The sequence below is a fragment of the Castor canadensis genome, chromosome 1, assembly GCF_047511655.1.
Source record: "Castor canadensis chromosome 1, mCasCan1.hap1v2, whole genome shotgun sequence".
Taxonomy (NCBI): Eukaryota; Metazoa; Chordata; class Mammalia; order Rodentia; family Castoridae; genus Castor; species Castor canadensis.
Genome location: NC_133386.1, coordinates 36,246,300 through 36,264,167, shown reverse-complemented (window position 1 = coordinate 36,264,167; position 17,868 = coordinate 36,246,300). Strand labels below are relative to the sequence as shown.

The 17,868-nt window shown below is 41.9% G+C and overlaps 2 protein-coding genes across 2 annotated transcripts in view; both read right to left on the bottom strand.

Moving 5' to 3' along the window:
• The window catches only part of LOC141420672 (uncharacterized), a 29,377-nt gene extending 13,514 nt beyond the window's left edge, over positions 1-15,863 (bottom strand). The window contains exons 1-4 of the mRNA XM_074064972.1: positions 15,713-15,863; positions 15,320-15,597; positions 11,576-11,719; positions 11,351-11,468 (exon numbers count right to left, since the gene is read on the bottom strand). Coding sequence (XP_073921073.1) covers positions 11,351-11,468; positions 11,576-11,719; positions 15,320-15,597; positions 15,713-15,863 — 691 coding nt within the window. The remainder of the gene's footprint in view (positions 1-11,350; positions 11,469-11,575; positions 11,720-15,319; positions 15,598-15,712) is intronic.
• Positions 1-17,868, bottom strand: part of Echdc1 (ethylmalonyl-CoA decarboxylase 1) — a 106,827-nt gene that overhangs the window by 71,275 nt on the left and 17,684 nt on the right. The gene's annotated exons all lie outside the window — the stretch shown is intronic.

Genomic DNA, 17,868 nt, shown 5'->3' with positions numbered 1-17,868 from the left:
AGTAACTGGCACCCAGCTTCATGAATAAATATTGATTTATTCTATGCATGCCTACCAATTTCCATACACATTTAATAGCTGTGGTTTTTATTTTTTTTAATCAATTATGCTTGTCTGCGGAGTGGACCTTATGCTCTCATTTCAGAAGTTAAACTCTTGAAATTTATCACATTTGAGAGAGTAGCTTCAATTATGGTGGAAAGAATGAATACAAATGATTAAGAACTCAAAAGAGAGTAAGGAAGTGAGGGAAAAGGCTACGGGCTGGTCCCTCTTTTAGATGTTCTTATGCAAGATAAGGTACTGTAAAATCATTGTTGAGAAGTATGAAGATTTAAAGATTATTATTTTAATTTCCATGTTCCATGTTCCTACTTATGGGGTACAGTGTGACATTTTAATATATGGATGTAATGATGTAATGATGAGATCAGGGTAATTGCTGTATGTGTCACCTCAGACGTTTATCATTTGTTTTGGTTGGAAACATTTACAATAATCTTTACTAGTTATTTTCATATTCAATTAATGGTTGTCAACTCTAGTGATCCTACTATACTATAGAATATTAGAAATTATTCCTTCTATCCAGTCCCTATATTTATTAGCTATCTTGGCTCCACTCCCAAAAGATTATTTTAAATAAAGGCAGTCACTTTTAATAGTCTAGATTTAAAATAAGATAGCATGGAAAGTAGACAAAAAAGAATGAAAGATTTTAACAGAGAAAATACAACTTTCTTCTGAGTAATGAATTGTGGGAAAGGTAGTTGGAGAGGTTACTGTGCAATAAGGTATAACAACATTTGCTTTGAGATGAAAAACAAAACATAAGATGGGTAAAGAGAGTGCTTTCATTCTTCTTGCTAAAGCATTGATTCTTAACAGTGCATATGAAGAAGAAGTTGTGCATTAGAATTTCTCATTGTCATTGTTTGCCTTCCTTAGCCCAATGATTCAACTGCAAGCAGTTTAACTGAGGTGATTCAGGAAAATGAAGCATCACTAAGTAAGCTAACATAATAGGCCAATAGAGCCTAAATACATGCAATTATTGAAAGCAGTTGTAAAACATAAGCAAAGGTATTTCATCCAGGGAATGACAAGAGTGGGAGGATACATATGCATCTCCACAAGGTCTGTTGCTGGAGACTGTCCTCACATAAGCATATCTGGCCTACTATGCTCTCCAACAAAGTCTGAGGATGACTTTTTGACAGAGCTGCAGTTAACTAGCAGTCAAAAAACATGCTGGCATATACAGAAGTTAAGGTTCTGAACAGTGCATTGCCAGTATCCACTTCACTAGGAAGACTTTCAAATAAACAAACACATCAACCTGTGTCTTACTCTTCCCTCACCCACTGCTCCAATTCTGTTTACCCTTGTGTATTGGAGTGTGAAGAAGAGGGGCAGGTAAACGTGTATTCTTCAGAAAGGTTTTTCAGTGACAAACAGCCTCAGTTTATTGGTGGAAGACTTTAGAAGTTACATTTTTAATAGTTTCCACTGGACCTAAAAGGGGTCACAGTGAAACTGGGAGAGTAGATAGGGGACAAAAATAAGTTTTAAGGTCTCTTTGGGGAGTATGATTGTGAGTCAAGAAAAATTAAAAGATTATTAAAAGCAAAGTAAAAATGGCAAGAATTCTATATGGCCTAATCAGCACCATATGGTGATGTATAATAAAACTGGGCATTCTGAAAAAAAGAAGTAAAGATTGTGAGGGTGGGAATTCTTAAAATGTATGGACTAATTCTTAACTTGGTGGAAGTTGAAGAGTCTGTGGATTCCAACGGCACTAGAAAGAAGAACAGCACTGAACTGTGTGATTTTGGCATTGGGCAAAAAAGGTCAGAGAAACCCAAACATGACCAATGTACTAAAATAATACACAAGTGGTAAGGAAACCAGAGAGCATATGAACATAAAGAATACTGGATTACAATAGAAGAAATGGAGCAAGATAAAAAGAATTAGGTGGAGGTAAAACTTTAAAATTTTATCTTCAAAGCAAATGAATACAGAGGTATAAGACCAAATGAAACTAGGTAGAAATACAAGATTTTGGAGATAAGGAGAGTGAGAAATTATGAGGTCAGGCTTCCTGAAGAGTCATTTACATATAATGGCAGGCAACAAAAGGAAAAAAAATCTGGATACAGTATTTGGGTTTGCACACTAAACGACAGTCTCCATGTGAAGGTGATAATGGTAAAACTTCTGAATCCATCTATACTTGTAATTTCTGACTGCTTTATGTCTATTGAACATGAAGAACAGTGATATGAGGAAAACACCAAATGACTTTAAAATGTTGTTATGCAATAACTATGCAAAATGTCTTAAGAAGATAAAATAATAGTCACAGTTAACAGTAAAAATTTCAGCTTATTATCAATATGTATTCTGGAACCACTTTACTAGCATGAAGTATTTCCTAAGATTTTGAGAAATTGCATTTTTGTTCTCTAGCTCAGTTTGGTTTTTTTGCAACTTCAATGGAGCTAGTATATTTAATTTTTCTTTTGCACACATTCTTCTATGAAGGCCTATAGCACCTTAAGCAGAAGAAAATGGAAGGACAGAACTGTTCACCCCTCAGTAGCAGTAACATTTACTTCTTTTAAGGACTTACTTCTCTGCTTGTTCCATATTTAGTAAAGTCAAAGAATAATAGCATTAATAATGGTGGCAGGTTGCCTGAAGATGAAAGATGAAATAACGTTTGGATGTAGTGTGCATTTTAGGCAGATCAGAGGAAATGTTTATCTGAAATATTTAGACAGCACTTTTTGAAATGTACTCGACTATAGCAAATATTAATTTTCATTTTATGAGACTTGTAACTTGATCTGCCTCTGGTCTGGGTAACAGGATTGGGTTTATTCTCATATCCTCAACTGGCTTCAGATTATGGAGTAAACATTTCCTTTACCTCCCTCTTGAGCAAATAGAAAGAGGTATGTTCTGATTTATTTTAATTAAGAATATGTCTTTCATTTTCTCTTGTCCTTATATGAAGTCTTGTAGTCATCATACAAAGAAGATGCAGGTGGAATTCAAAGGGAATTCACACAAGTTTACCCCTCAGCTCAGGCACAACTCAGTCAGCAAAAATGCTTTGGTGCATAGCACTCATTTATTTGGAACCCAGAGAGGAGCTCTGATTCTCAGGCCTCCAGCATACAATGTTTGCTTTAAATTACTTGTAGGGAGATTTTCCAAGATGGCGACTAGAGGGAGGAAGCAGATAGTGTGTGTTCCTTAAAGTAAAAATTTTCCTGAGATACTGGAGACACACCAGACAGGAAAAACCACCAAGAAGAGGCAAAACTCTGACATCTCCACACCCCCAGCCCACATATAGCTTCCCCACACCACAGTATATGGAGAAACCAGGAGGACTCCCACACTGCCAGGCACCAGCTCCTAACCTGCTTGGCAGACCAACAGGTGAGCAAATAAGCAGCATGTGGTATCCCCACAGCCACCCCTGGGAAAAATCAGCATAGCCCCCTGGACAGACTGTCCTCCACCCTGCAAAAAAAAAAAAAAAAACTGAATACCAAATAAGCAACTGAAATAAAAGGACATGTAGCAAAGAGGGTGGGGTGTACTGAGCTCCTGAGAAAGGGGGAGGAGCTCTTCCCCATGTGGCATGCTCTGCTGGAGAGTGGGGGAGGGGCACTTCACCATGCAAGCTGTAAATAAACAACCCTGCCAGAGAAAGCAGGTGTGGTGCAACCCCCACCACCACCAGTGTGCTTGGAGAGGGGAGGGTTTCCAACAGTGACTGACATAAGGCACGCTCTGCTGGAGAGTAGGGGAGGAGCACTTCCCCACATGAACTGTAAATAAACAAGGACTGCAATTGCAACAGGCTAGTAGGGCCCTACACTGGAGAAAAGAAAAGGGGCAGGCATCCAGAAGAACCTTAAATAAACAAAGCCAGCTGGACTAGGTGAGTGTGGTGGCTCATCCCTGAGAACTATAATAAATAAAGCCTGTAGCACCAGCTGGCTGACAGTAGGGGGCCAAGTGAGCTGCACCCTCAAACAGAGCAGATAAAGGTTCACCAAACTGTCTCCAGATCCAATCACCTGGTGAGATAACCACAGGGCCAACAATTAAATACCAACACCAAGACTGGATGCTGAAGGAACAACACCACAACTACTAAGATGGAAACGGTGTGGTTTCTGGACCTGAAACTTTTATTCTTTTATAGTTTCAGATACCTTTTCTAGTTTTGTTTTTCCTTTGATGTGACAATGACAGAACTACTACTCAAACACCAACACCAGGTCTGGATGCTGAAGAAGTAACACCAGAAACAGAACTATTAAGGCTGAAACTTTATTGCATTTGAACCCAGGGTTTGTTATCTTTTTCTTCTTTCTCTGTCTCTCTAATGCCTGTTTAGCTCACTGCTGATTAGTACACTATCTCTCCCTATTTATTTCTTTGACTCTGTATCTTTTCTTCCTTCTCCTTTCTTTTTTCTTTACCTTCTTTGCTTTCTTTCTCCTCTTACCCTTTCACTCTAGATACCATCATTTTTACTATTACCAGCTAGACAATACTAAATTGCACACAGTACAAGGACAGTAACAGCAGCAAGTGGAGTGATGGGAAGACAGAAAAAAGATGGAAACCATTTCCACCCCCCCCCAATAATAAAATAGTACAGGAACCAGAGGGAAATGAAGAAAACAGAAGCCTAGATCCAGACTCCAACAAAACAAAGATAAACTATGACAAAGAACCCAAGGAAGACCACAAGAACATCCCAAAAGAAGAAATCCTGCAAGTAATCAATGAGAACTTCATAGAGATGATACTGGATATGGTCAATCAAAATGTACAGGAGACACTGTAGAAATACCAAGACAACAAAAATAGAGAATTTGAGAAAGCACAAGAACAAATAAAAGAAACCATAGAAGCACTGTATAAACAACAAAGTGAAACAAAGAACACCATAAATAGAGAGATAAGTGAACTCAGGGTGAAAATAGACAATATTAAAGAGGAAGTGACCCAGGATATGGAAAACCTCAGAAAAAATAATGAAACAGAAATGCAAAACAAAATGGAAGGCCACTTCAACAGACTACAACAAACAGAAGACAGAATCTCAGAACTCAAAAATGAAATGGTGATTAAAGGAAAAACTGAAGAACTACTAGTTAGACAACTCCAGACTTCTGAAAGGAACATGCAAGAATTCAATGACTCCATCAAAAGACCAAACCTGAGAATCATGGGCATTGAAGAAGGAGAAGAGGTGCAAACAAAAGGAATTCATAATATATTTGACAAAATAATAACAGAAAATTTCCCAAATCTAGAGAAAACTATGCCCATTCAGGTACAGGAAGCCTCCAGGACACCAAACAGACTTGTCCAAAATATAACTACCCCATGACATATTATCATTAAAACAACAAGCACAGAGTATAGAGAAAAAAATATTGAAGGCTGTAAGAGAGAGAAAACAAGTAACTTACAAAGGTAAACCCATCAAAATCACAGCAGATTTCTCAACAGAAACATTAAAAGCAAGAAGAGCATGGGGTGAGGTCTTCTGGGCACTGAATGAAAATAACTTCAACCCTAGGATACTCTACCCAGCAAAACTGTCATTCAAAAATAGATGGAGTAATGAAAGTCTTCCATAATAAGCAGAAACTAAAACAATATATGACCACAAAGCCATCTCTACAAAAGATTCTTCAAGGGATTCTGCACACAGAAAGTGAAAGCCAATATAACTACGAAAGGGCAGGCATTACCAAAGCGAAGGAGAAGAAAAGGAGAGTAGAGAGTAACATCGATTTAGCTACACACGATCAAACACTTAAACAACTGAGACAACTAAATGACAGTAATCACCACATATCTATCAATACTAACACTCAATGTTAATGGACTTAATTCCCCCATTAAAAGACACCATTTGACAAACTGGGTCAAAAAGGAAGATCCAACAATTTGTTGCTTGCAGGAGACCCATCCCATCAATGGAAATAAGCATAGGCTTAGGGTGAAAGGCTGGAAGAAGATTTACCAAGCCAATGGTCCCCTTCAAACCTACACTGATCAAACGAGACAAAGAAGGACATTCCATACTAATAAAAGGGGAAATACGCCAAAAGGAAATAACAATTATCAACCTATATGCACTCAATGTCCACACATTGAATTTCATCAACCATACCCTAAAGACCTAAAAACATATAAACTTCAACACAGTGTTAATGGGAGATTTTAATACTCCCCTATTACCAATAGATAGGTCATCCAAACAAAAAATCAATAAAGAAATCCTAGACCTAAAACATACCATAGAGCAAATGGACCTAGTAGATGTCTAAAGAACATTTCATCCAACTTCTACACAATATACATTTTTCTCAGCAGCCCACAGAACCTTCTCCAAAATAGATCATATCCTAGTGCACAAAGCAAGCCTGAGAAAATATAAGAAAACAGAAATAATACCATGCATTCTATCTGATCATAATGCATTGAAACTAGAACTCAACAACAAAAATAATAGCAAAAAACATGCAAATCATTGGAAACTGAAAACCCATTGCTCAATGACCAATGGTTCACTGGTGAAATAAAAGAGGAAATTAAAAGGATCCTGGAAGTTAATGAAAATGAAAACTCAACCTACTGGAACCTGTGGGATGCAGCAAAGGCAGTCCTGAGAGGAAAGTTTATAGCCTTGAGTGCATATTTTAAAAAGACAGAAAGATCTGAAATCAATGACCTAATGATACATTTCAAACTCCTAGAAAAACAAGAACAATCGAATCCTAAAACAAATAGAAGGAGAGAAATATTAAAATTAAGAGCTGAAATCAATGAAATAGAAACAAAAAAATACAAAGAATTAATGAAACAAAAAGTTGATTCTTTGAAAAAATAAATAAGATCGACAGACCCATGGCAAACCTGACTAAAATAAGGAGCGAAAAAACTCAAATCAGTAAAATCAGGAATGCAAAAGGGAGATAACAACAAACACCATGGAAGTCCAGGAAATCATCAGAGACTACCTTGAGAACCTATATTCTAATAAATATGAAAATCTTGAAGAAATAAACAGATTTCTAGATACTTACAATCATCCAAAACTGAACCAAGAGGACATTAATCACCTGAATAGATCTATAACACAAAATGAAATTGAAGCAGCAGTAGAGTGTCTCCAAAAAGAAAAGGCCAGGACCTGATGGATTCTCTGCTGAATTCTATCAGACCTTTAAAGAAGAACTGATAACAACCTTCCTTAAACTGTTACATGAAATAGAAAGGGAAGGAAAACTGCCTAATACATTTTATGAAGCCAGTATTATACTTATCCCCAAATCAGGCAAAGACACCTCCAAAAAGGAGAACTGTAGGTCAGTCTTCTTAATGAATATTGATGCAAAAATACTCAATAAAATAATGGCAAACTGAATTCAACAACACATCAAAAAGATTATTCACCATGACCAAGTAGGCTTCATCCAAGGAATGCAGGGGTGGTTCAACATATGAAAATCAATAAACGTAATAAACCACATTAACAGAAGCAAAGACAAAAACCACCTGATAATCTCAATAGATGCAGAAAAAGCCTTTGATAAGATCCAACACCATTTCATGATAAAAGCTCTAAGAAAACTAGGAATAGAAGGAAAGTACCTCAACATTATAAAAGCTATATATGACAAACCTACAGCCAGCATTATACTTAATGGTGAACTGAAACCATTCTCTCTAAAATCAGGAATGAGACAAAGATGCCAACTATCTCCACTCCTATTTAACATAGTACTAGAATTCCTAGCCAGAGCAATTAGGCAAGAAGAAGAAATAAAAGGAATACAAATGGGTAAAGAAACTGTTAAAATATCCCTATTTGCAGATGATATGATCCTATACCTTAAAGACCCAAAAAACTCTTCCCAGAAACTCCTAGACTCCATAAACTGCTATAGCAAGATGGGTGGATACAAAATCAACTTATAAAAATCATTAGCTTTTCTATACACTAATAATGAACAAAATGAGAAAGAATATATGAAAACAATTCCATTTACAGTAGCTTCAAAAAAAAAATCAAATACCTAGGAATAAACTTAACAAAGGATGTGAATGACCTCCACAAGAAGAACTACAAACCCCTGAAGAAGACTATAGAAGGTGGAGAGATCTTCTGTGCTCATGGATAGGTATAATCAACATAGTAAAAATGGCTATACTACCAAAAGCAATCTATATGTTTAATGCAATTCCCATCAAAATCCCAGTGACATTCATCAAAGAGATTGAAAAGTCTACCCTAAAGTTCATTTGGAAAAACAAGAGACCATGAATAGCCAAGGTAATACTCATCAAAAAGAACAATGCTGGAGGTATCACAATACCTGACTTCAAACTATATTATAAAGCAATAACAATAAAAAACAGCATGGTAATGGCACAAAAACAGACATGAAGACCAGTGGAACAGAATAGAGGACCTGGATATGAATCCACACAACTATACCCAACTTATTTTTGACAAAGTGCTAAAAATAAACTATGGAGAAAAGATAGCCTCTTCAACAAAAACTGTTCGGAAAACTGGTTAGCATCTGCAAAAAAACTGAAATTAGATCTATGTTTATCACCCTGTACTAGTATTAACTCAAAATGGATCAAGGACCTTAATATCAGACAGCAAACTCTAAAGTTCATACAGGTAAGAGTAGGAAATACTTTGGAAGTAATAGGTATAGGCAAGGACTTCCTCAATGGAACCCCAGCATCTCAGCAACTAAGAGAAAGCATAGACAGGTGGGATCTTACAAAACTAAAAAGCTTCTGCTCAACAGAAGAAATGGTTTTGAACTGAAGAGATCACCCACTGAGTGGGAGAAAATATTTGCCAGCTACACATCAGACAAAGGACTGATAACCAGAATATACAGGGAACTCAAAAAACTAAACTCTTCCAAAACTAATGAACCAATAAAGAAATGGGGAGGTGAACTAAACAGAATTTTCTCAAAAGAAGAAATTCAAATGGCCAAAAAACACATGAAAAAATGCTCACCATCTCTAGCCATAAAGGCAATGCAAATCAAAACCACACTAAGATTCTACCTTGCCTCTGTTAACATAGCTATCATTAGAAACACCACCAACAACAGGTGCTGGTGAGGATGTGGGGAAAAAGGGACACCTTTTTGCTGGTGGGAATGCAAACTAGTACAACCACTCTGGAAAAAAACTTGGAGGCTTCTTAAAAATCTAAACACAGACCTGCCATTTGATCCAGCAATACCACTCTTGGGGATATACCCAAAAGACTGTGACACGGGTTACTCCAGAGGCACTTGCACATCCATGTTTATTGTAGCACTATTCACAATAGCCAAGTTATGGCAACAGCCAAGATGCCCCACTACTGACAAATCGATAAAGAAAATGTGGTATTTATACACAATGGAATTTTACGCAGCCATGAAGAAGAATGAAATGTTATCATTCACTGGTAAATGGATGGAACTGGAGAACATCATCCTGAGCAAGGTTAGCCTGGCCCAGAAGACCAAAAATAGTATGTTCTCTCTCATATGTGGACATTAGATCAAGGGCAAACAACAAGGGGATTGGACTTTGGTCACATGATAAGGCAAGTGCACACAAGGGAGGTATGAGGATAGGTAGGTAACTGCCCCAACCCCAAAAAAGATAGCATTTGATGTCTTCAATGCAAAGGAACTAATGCAGAAACTTTAAAGCAACAGAGGCCAATAGGAGAAGGGGACCAGGAACTAGAGAAAAGGATAGTTCAAGAAGAATCAATTTAGGAAGTAACACATATGTACATGGAAGTAATACTAGGAATCTCCCTATATAGCTACCCTTACCTCAACTAGCAAAAACCCCTGGTCCTCCTTACTAATGTTTATACTCTCTTCAACAAAATTTGAGATAAGGGCAAAACAGTTTCTGCCTGGAAGCGAGGGGGTGGGGGTGAGAGGAAGGAGGTGGAGGGAAAGGGCGGGTGCGGGAGGAAGGGGGGAGTAATGACCCAATCATTGTATGCATATACGAATAAAGGAAATAAAAATAAATAAATAAATTACTTGTAGTTCATTATGTGTTTCTTTCTTGTATGAAAGAAATATCTTATTGCCTGGTGATTCAGAGAACTGTGTATAATTTCTTTTTTTACAGTGCTTATTTGTTTTTTATTTACATTGGTTTTTTAAAAAATTATTTTTATTGCACTGGGTGGAAGTACATTGTGGCATTTACAAAAGTCTTAATTTCTTATTAGGAAAAACAAAGCACTGGATTATAAACCCTGCAATATCTAAGGAAGCAAAACAAATCCCTTACTAATATTAGTATTTATCACTGAATATATTCAACAAGTCAAAATGTAGTCATTAGCATGACATTGATCTTATATTAGTTTTTGGTCATTTCTGTATCCCTTAGGAGGAGAGAAAACTGAAGAATTAATGAAGTGCTTAGATATAGAAGAATAGCTCTTGATTTGATCTTGAAGGACCCAAAATAAACTCACTGTACTTGACCAAGGGTTACAGTTTCACATGCAGTGATGTTGCAGGAACTTTTGAAACTGTATGACATGCCTTTGGGCTACCACTGGTATCAGTTGTTGCCAAGGGCACCTCTGTAGGGGCTCAGGCTCCTAATGCAAGCATCTTATTTCTCCTTTGTTTATCTGGCAGTGCTTCATTTTACTTTCATTTTTGAAGGTTATTTTGAAAGGCATGAAATTTTTTTGTCATTTGTTTACTTCCAGCAGTTTAAAGATGACATTCCATCATTTGGGGCTGTCATCACCACTGAGAAGTCAGTGGTAGGAAACTATTGCTGTTTTGAATGTAATATGCCTTTTCTCTGATTATTACTAAAAAATTCTCTTTGTCTTTTTCAGAAATTTCTGTGGCTTCCTTTGTATTTATCCTGTTTCATTTTTAAAGTGCTTGTTGAATTAATGTCTTTTAATAGTTATGAAGATTATTATCAATACTTTACAAATATGCTCTCTTTTGAACTGTATTTAAATTCTTTTGGTGAGACTGTGGTTTTGAACTCAGGGCCTCATGTGTGTTAAGACAAGCATTCTATCATTTGGGCCACTCTCCAAGTCCTTTTTGCTTTAGGAATTTTTCAGATAGGTTGCATGCTCTTTGCCTGGATTGCCACTGTTAGGTTGACGCAGATGGGAAGGCCCCCACTCATCTTCCCGAAGAAAAAAGCAAGTTCCCCCTTTATCTGCCATGAGAAGGTACAAGGCACGGCGGTTCTGTAGGGTTACCTGAGCTAGGGAAGTATATTTGGCTGGTGCAGTTGGACCCCATGGAGAGAGGCTGGTAGTCATGAACCTGGAGCATCATTTGATTGAAGATTACCCTAGTTAACTGGCATAGGTGGTCCTGGAAAAATCGAAAGAGAAAGGGTACCAGAAGCAGAAAGAGACAAATAATTACTAGGGGACCAATCAGTGGGGTGAGAATGTTAAACAGGGGTGAATTCTACCAACCAGGGGTGTCAGTCGAGGCAGTATTGTAGCGGTGCATCTTGTCACTGAGCTTGTGAAGAGACTGGACACGAGTTTCCACCAGGCCTGACTTGTTAATATAGTAGCAGCATTCTTCCGGAAGAAAAAAGCAAGTTCCCCCTTTATCTGCCATGAGAAGGTACAAGGCGTGGCGGTTCTGTAGGGTTACCTGAGCTAGGGAAGTTATCTGTCTTTGAAGACAGGCAAGGGATGTTGCTGAGTCCTCAAAGCCTGCCAGGACCTGTTGAGAGAGCCTTTGTGTCTGGATTACTGAGTGAGCCAGGGCACCAGACCTGAAACCGGTGGACACCACTGAGGCTGCCAAAGATATGCCCACAAGGACAGGCAGGAAGACAGCCCTCCTAGGTCTAAGTTGAGGTGAAGGCTGGATTTTTGAGGTAAGGTCTATGAGTTGGAAGAATTTTCCTCTTCCATACATGGTAAGCTGGGGAACCATAGAGACAGGTAAGCAGAGATGGGAAGTCAGGGCCTGTTGGGTAAGATTTTTTGAAAGTGTGTCGTTACACCAAAAGAAGCCTCCTGAAGGGGCCCAGAGGGAGTCCAATATGGTAGAGTTAGTAGTGTTACACATTTGGCCAAGATCAGAGTAGCAGAAGGGCAATTGTGGGGATAGAGGATCTCTATATAGGAGGGCTCCCACGATGGGGGTGGGTGGAGGTGTGGAGGCAGACCCGTTTGATGGGAATGGCCCAGGTAAGGGAACAGCTATGAGTGGGGGCCTGGACAATCTGGCACAAAGGAAACATTTAGTTACATTGGCCAGACCTGACCTATTTAGCAAGTTGGCACCTTCCTGCACCAGGGACAGCCAGGAAATAGGGTCCCTCTGGGTTTTGTTTTAAAGACTGTTTTCTGCTTCCCTAATGGCTTTTGCCTGGTCCTTTAGTACATCAAGGATCTCGGGGACCATTTGCACATACTACCTTCAGATCTTGAAGGTTGTTGAAGGGTATGAGGAGGCCCCATGTGCATATCCCTTGGCTATTACCCCATTTGTCCATTTAGAATCCCAGGGATCAGGAATGTGGAGGCAGAAATTGGAGCCAACATAGTAAGCATTTAGCTTGCCTTGGGGGTGATAGTAAAAAAAGGCATCCTTGAGATCAAGGACAGAAAAATGAGTAGTAACAGGAGGGATGTTTGCGAGGATTGTATAAGGATTTGGGACCAATGGGTGGATGGGGATAATAGCTTCATTTATAGTGTCCAGATTTTGGACTAATCTATAGGACCTGGAAGGCTTTTTTATTGGAAGGATAGGTGTGTTATATGGGGAATTTATAGGTATAAGGAGACCTTGATTTAAGAGTTTGGTAATTACTGATTTTATGCCTCTGCAATGAGTTTCTGAAATAGGGAATTGGGGTCTGCAGGGGTATTGGTTAGGGTCCTTAAGAGAAATGTGGATTGGCAGGTGGTGTGTAGCCACAATCAGGATTGAGGTGTCCCAGACAATGGGGTTGACTGTAAGGGGAAAGGTGGGTGGAGCAGATCCAGGAGGAGGAGGGGCTAGATGGCTAGCAGAGGCCAGAAGGAGTGAGTGGGAGGCTACAGGTTCTAGCAGGTGGGGAGGGATGGTTATGGAGGTGCCAAGTTTTGTTAGAATATTTCGACCTAGAAGTGAGGCAGGGCAGGATGGGATGATTAGGAAAGAGTGTGGAAATATTATACCTCCAACAGAGCAAGGAAGGGGCAGAGTTTTATATGGGCAGAAGGGAGAGCCGTCAATTCCCACAACAGAGATTGATGAAGTGGGCAGGCAGCAGAGAATAGGTAGTCCCCATGTCCAAGAGGAAGGAGATAGACTTACCTGCTACCTGGAGCATGACTCTGGGCTCGGCGAGGGTGATTGGGGTCACTGAGTCAAGTGTTGTCAATCTTGTGCCAGTCAAGAAAGTCAGGGATCTAGATAGCTGGTCGGGCTCACCCTCCATGAGGAGCAGTAGAGGGTAAGCCCTGTCCAGGGCAATCCGATCCCCAGTGACCCACCTGTTTGCATTTTGGGCAGGGCTTAGTTGGAGGTCTCGGGTTGGGGCACTGGCAAGCCCAGTGGCCTTCTTTGCCACATTTGAAGCAGGCTCCCGGAGAAGCTGATGGGAGGTTTCGGGTTCCTCCTTTGACTTGGGGCTGTAATCCAGCCAGCTGCAGGGCTGCTACCAAGGCTTGGGTTTGGAGGGCCACCTTTTGTTGGAGGTGTTTTTGGTGGGTTGACTCTGCTGCCTCTTTTTGGGCATTAAAACTTTAAATGCCATTTTCATCAAGTCCTGTATAGGGGTTTGGGGGCCAACTTCGGCCTTTTTTAGTTTAGCTCTAATATCTGGAGTGGACTGAGATATAAAATGTCCAAGCAGAATTGCTGCCCCAGCAGGGGAGGTGGGGTCTAATTGGGTATATTGGGTGAGGGCCTCTTGGAGGTGGTTAAGAAAAAGGGCCGGATTTTTGTCAGCCCCTTGGGTTATCTCGTGGAGTTTGTCAAAATTGACAATTTTATTGGACACTGTGTCCATGCCCTGTAGGAGGCATTGGATCATTATGTCTCTCCTGTGACGGCCTGGAGCTTCGGGTTGGTAGTCCCAGTTAGGGTCACAGTCGGGAATTGCATCTTCCCCAACTGGGACTGTGGGGTCAGCCAAGTGGGTGTGATTGGCATAGCGTCGGGCTGCTGCTTTGATGCGTTCCTGTTCCTCAGGGGTGAGGGTAGAGGCCATAATGACTGATATGTCATGCTAAGTTAAGTCATAGGCCTGAAATAGGTAGCAGAACTCTTTGGCATAGACAGAGGGGTTGGCAGTGAAGGACCCCAGGCACTTTTCTATCTGTGATAGGTCCTGGAGGGAGAAAGGAACATGGATTCGGACTGGTCCTTTCATTCCAGCCACCTCTCAGAGAGGACAAAGGAGATGGGGTGGGGAAGGGTGGTGTGAGTGAGTGTGGGAGGCTATTGGGGATGTAGGAGGGCAGGGAGTGGGTGGAGCAGAGGGAGTGGGAGGCAAGACCAAAGGAGGCAGCTGCTTGGGCAGGGAAGGTTCTGTGGGTGGGGTAGGGGGAGAGGAAGGGGAAGCCAGATGTGACAATGAGGGTGGCTGTGGTCAGTGGGGGGAAGGGGGGAGGAATTCAGTGGATTCAGATAAAGGAGAAGGGTTCGGGTATGGGGAAGGGGACCCAGAAGGATTGAGTGTCTGAGCAAGAAGGATCTGGGAAAGGGATCATTGGGGGCACAGAGAAGGGCGAGAGTGCAATTCCCAGAAGGCTTGTACATATGGGACCTCAGACCATTTATGGGTTCAACGGCAAAAATTGTCAAGATCAGTGAGGATATTAAAATCAGAAGTGTCCTGTGGAAGCCATTTTGAGTGGTTGTCTAAGGTGTATTGTGGCCATGCCATGGTGCAGTAGAAAATGAGCTGCTTGTGGCAGAAGTCTAGAGAGAGTCCCAAAATTTGGAAATTTAAGAGGAGACAGGACAAAGGAGCTCCTGAGTCCGGCTTGGATTGGGAGGACCCCATCCCCAAATTGTTGGAGAGTCTCAACCTTTAGGGAAGCGTCCTTCACTAAAAGAGGAGACCCGGTTCGGAGGAGGCAGCCTGGACAGGGGAGACGTCTCTCTGGGTGCCCAGGTGCGAGGAGAAATGGAAGGGCTGATCCTGGCATGGCCACGACTAGGACAGGGGCCTGAGGAGGAACAAAACGGAGGAGGAGACTCACCCAAGCCAGAGCTGGAGCATTGATCTGGGGAGGAGGAAGGGCCTCAGGGCCTGGCTCAGGGCCCCGACTGCCTGTGCGAGTAAGGCACACTTCCTCCTGGGTTTTGGCACCAAATGTTAGGTCAACACAGATGGGAAGGCCAAATTGGAGACAAATAACAAAGCAAATAGGCTTAAAGCAAGCTTTATGGAGAGTGCGCTCTTGAGCAAGGTTCACCGTCCCCAAAGAACAGGGCTGGAGAAGTTGCGCCCGAGAAATGGCAGCCCAGTTTTTATAATCTGGGTGAAGTCAAGAGCTTAGGGTATTGCAGAACGCTGGGATAGGTTGAGGCCTAGTGAAGGAGGGGCTCAGGGTAATATGGACCTATAGGATAAGTTGAAACCTATTGCCCACTGGTGGGGGTTGCCATGGCAACCATAGGGGGAGGAGGAAAGGGGAGGGTGATTGCCCCGTGGTGGGAGTTGCCGGCTGCGGCAGAGTTGCTGTGGCAACCAGAGGGGGAAGAAAAAGAGGGAGGGTGGAGTGGAAAGTCCCTGATCACCATGCGGTGGCTGCCCACTGGCCAAATAGCCACCTTGTTTGTCTCAGTCTGCCTCCCCCTCTCTGTGTTTACTGGAACCCTGGTCTCCCATGGGAAATTTGTACTATAATTTCTTTTAACTTTCTTGAGCTACTCCCACACCTAGTTTGTCATGCCCCTTGGTCCACACCAGTTCTGAGTTGGCTTCTGGATGCCAGCTGAAGCAAGGGCACTGCACTGAACCAAGGTCTGGGGGGCAGACCAGGCAGGGGTGAGGACTGTCACAGGCCTCAACACCACAAGTGCACCCAACCCCCACCCCCCTCACCCCCTCCACCCCTGTGCAGCCTCTGCCACAGCAAAGGCAATCCATGGGAAGAGCCCAGCTGGTATCCAGAGTTCAGGCTGTATGGTGACAACCAGGACCTGCCACCACTCCCCCAAAAAGAGATAAGAGGGGAAATGAATAAGCACACATGCCCACAGGAGGAGGAGGAGTGGACCTGGAGAGGGTGAGGACTGACATGGGCCTCCAGCCACACACACACACACTCTAACTCTGCCCCCAGAGGGAAGGAAGGGAAGTGGTCACATGCACAGGGATGCAAGCTCCTCCTGCCACCTGCTGTAGCTAAGGCAATCCATGGGAAGGGTCAGGCTCTCGTCCACAGTCACTGCCACTGCCAGCTGTGCATGACAATGAACTGTGACCTGCTGCCACTCCCCCGAAAAGGGATGAGGGGTGGAAACAAGAAAACACACGTGCATTCCAGGAGGTGGAGCAGCAGGTCACAGAGGCAGGCCTGGGCAGAAGGGTCACTCATCCCAGCATGGGGAGGGTGGTAGCACCTTGCCCAGCCATGGCACGTGCCCAGCCCCATGCCCAGCTCTGCTTTGTGCCTGAGCCTGACCTGTTGTGGGAAATGGCAAGGGAAACAAAGTCACCAAAACCATTTTTACAGGAAGCAAGGAGTTTATTACACTAGCAGACTAAGGGGAAATAATTTCTCAAAGCCCTGATCCCTGATCTGTGTCAGGATCTGGATTAAACACTTACAGAGTTTGCCCCTCACACCCCTACAGAATGCAGTCACATTTACAGAAAATATTGCAGAGCTAGCAGGAGGCTTACAACTTTACAGAGCTAACAGAAAGCTACTTATAGACTCAGAGTCAGGAAAGCAAGGTAAATACCAGACACAGTAATCCCAGAATAATAGCCAAGCTGACCCAAACAGACCGACCCAACCCTTAGAGCCAATTCTTATCCCAAAGTTATGGTTCTCAAGAAGTGCTAATGTAATCTTCCAGAAATAGCTGAAGAAATGGGCATTGCCATGGTCTCTGGACCTCTTATTTAAAACTTCCTACATTTTTGGCCTCAGCATAAAGTGTTTCCTCCAAATATTGACACTAGTCATCCCTTTCTGGCACTATAATTGCTGTGGGACTCCCTGTGAGTACCCTTCTCTAACTCTACAGGCACATCTCCAGGTGACTCATCCCTTTCTTAAAGAGGTAGCCTTCCATTTGGCTGCCTGCTTTTGGTGATATAAGGCTAAAAGGCAGGATCCCAGAGGTTTTCAGTGTCAGTAGGGTGACCCAGTACAACCAGTCACTACATTTTCTTTAGTCCTGGCCACGGATGGCAGAAGGAAATCACAAGATAGGGATGCCTGCTCTCTTCAGGTCAATCCCCAGTCAGGATGCCAAGAGGGGAACTGACCCAGTTGTTTTTGTTGTTCTTCTAGATGGGACTTATCCCCTCCAGTCTTCTGGCCTCAGTACCCAAGTGGTCTCCACTGGCTTGTCTACTGAAATGTTAGAAGGACCTTGTCCCTAAGCTCAAAAAAAAAAAAAAAGAAAAGAAAAAAAACCCCTCATCTTTCTTTGTACTGAGGCTGGCCCCAATATCCCTTGTGTGACCAAGAGAAATGGCCTTCAGGGGGCTCCTTAAATTATAACAACATATTTCAATTAGTCCTTTTCTGTAAAAGGAACAAAAAGTGGATTGAGGTTCCCTATATAC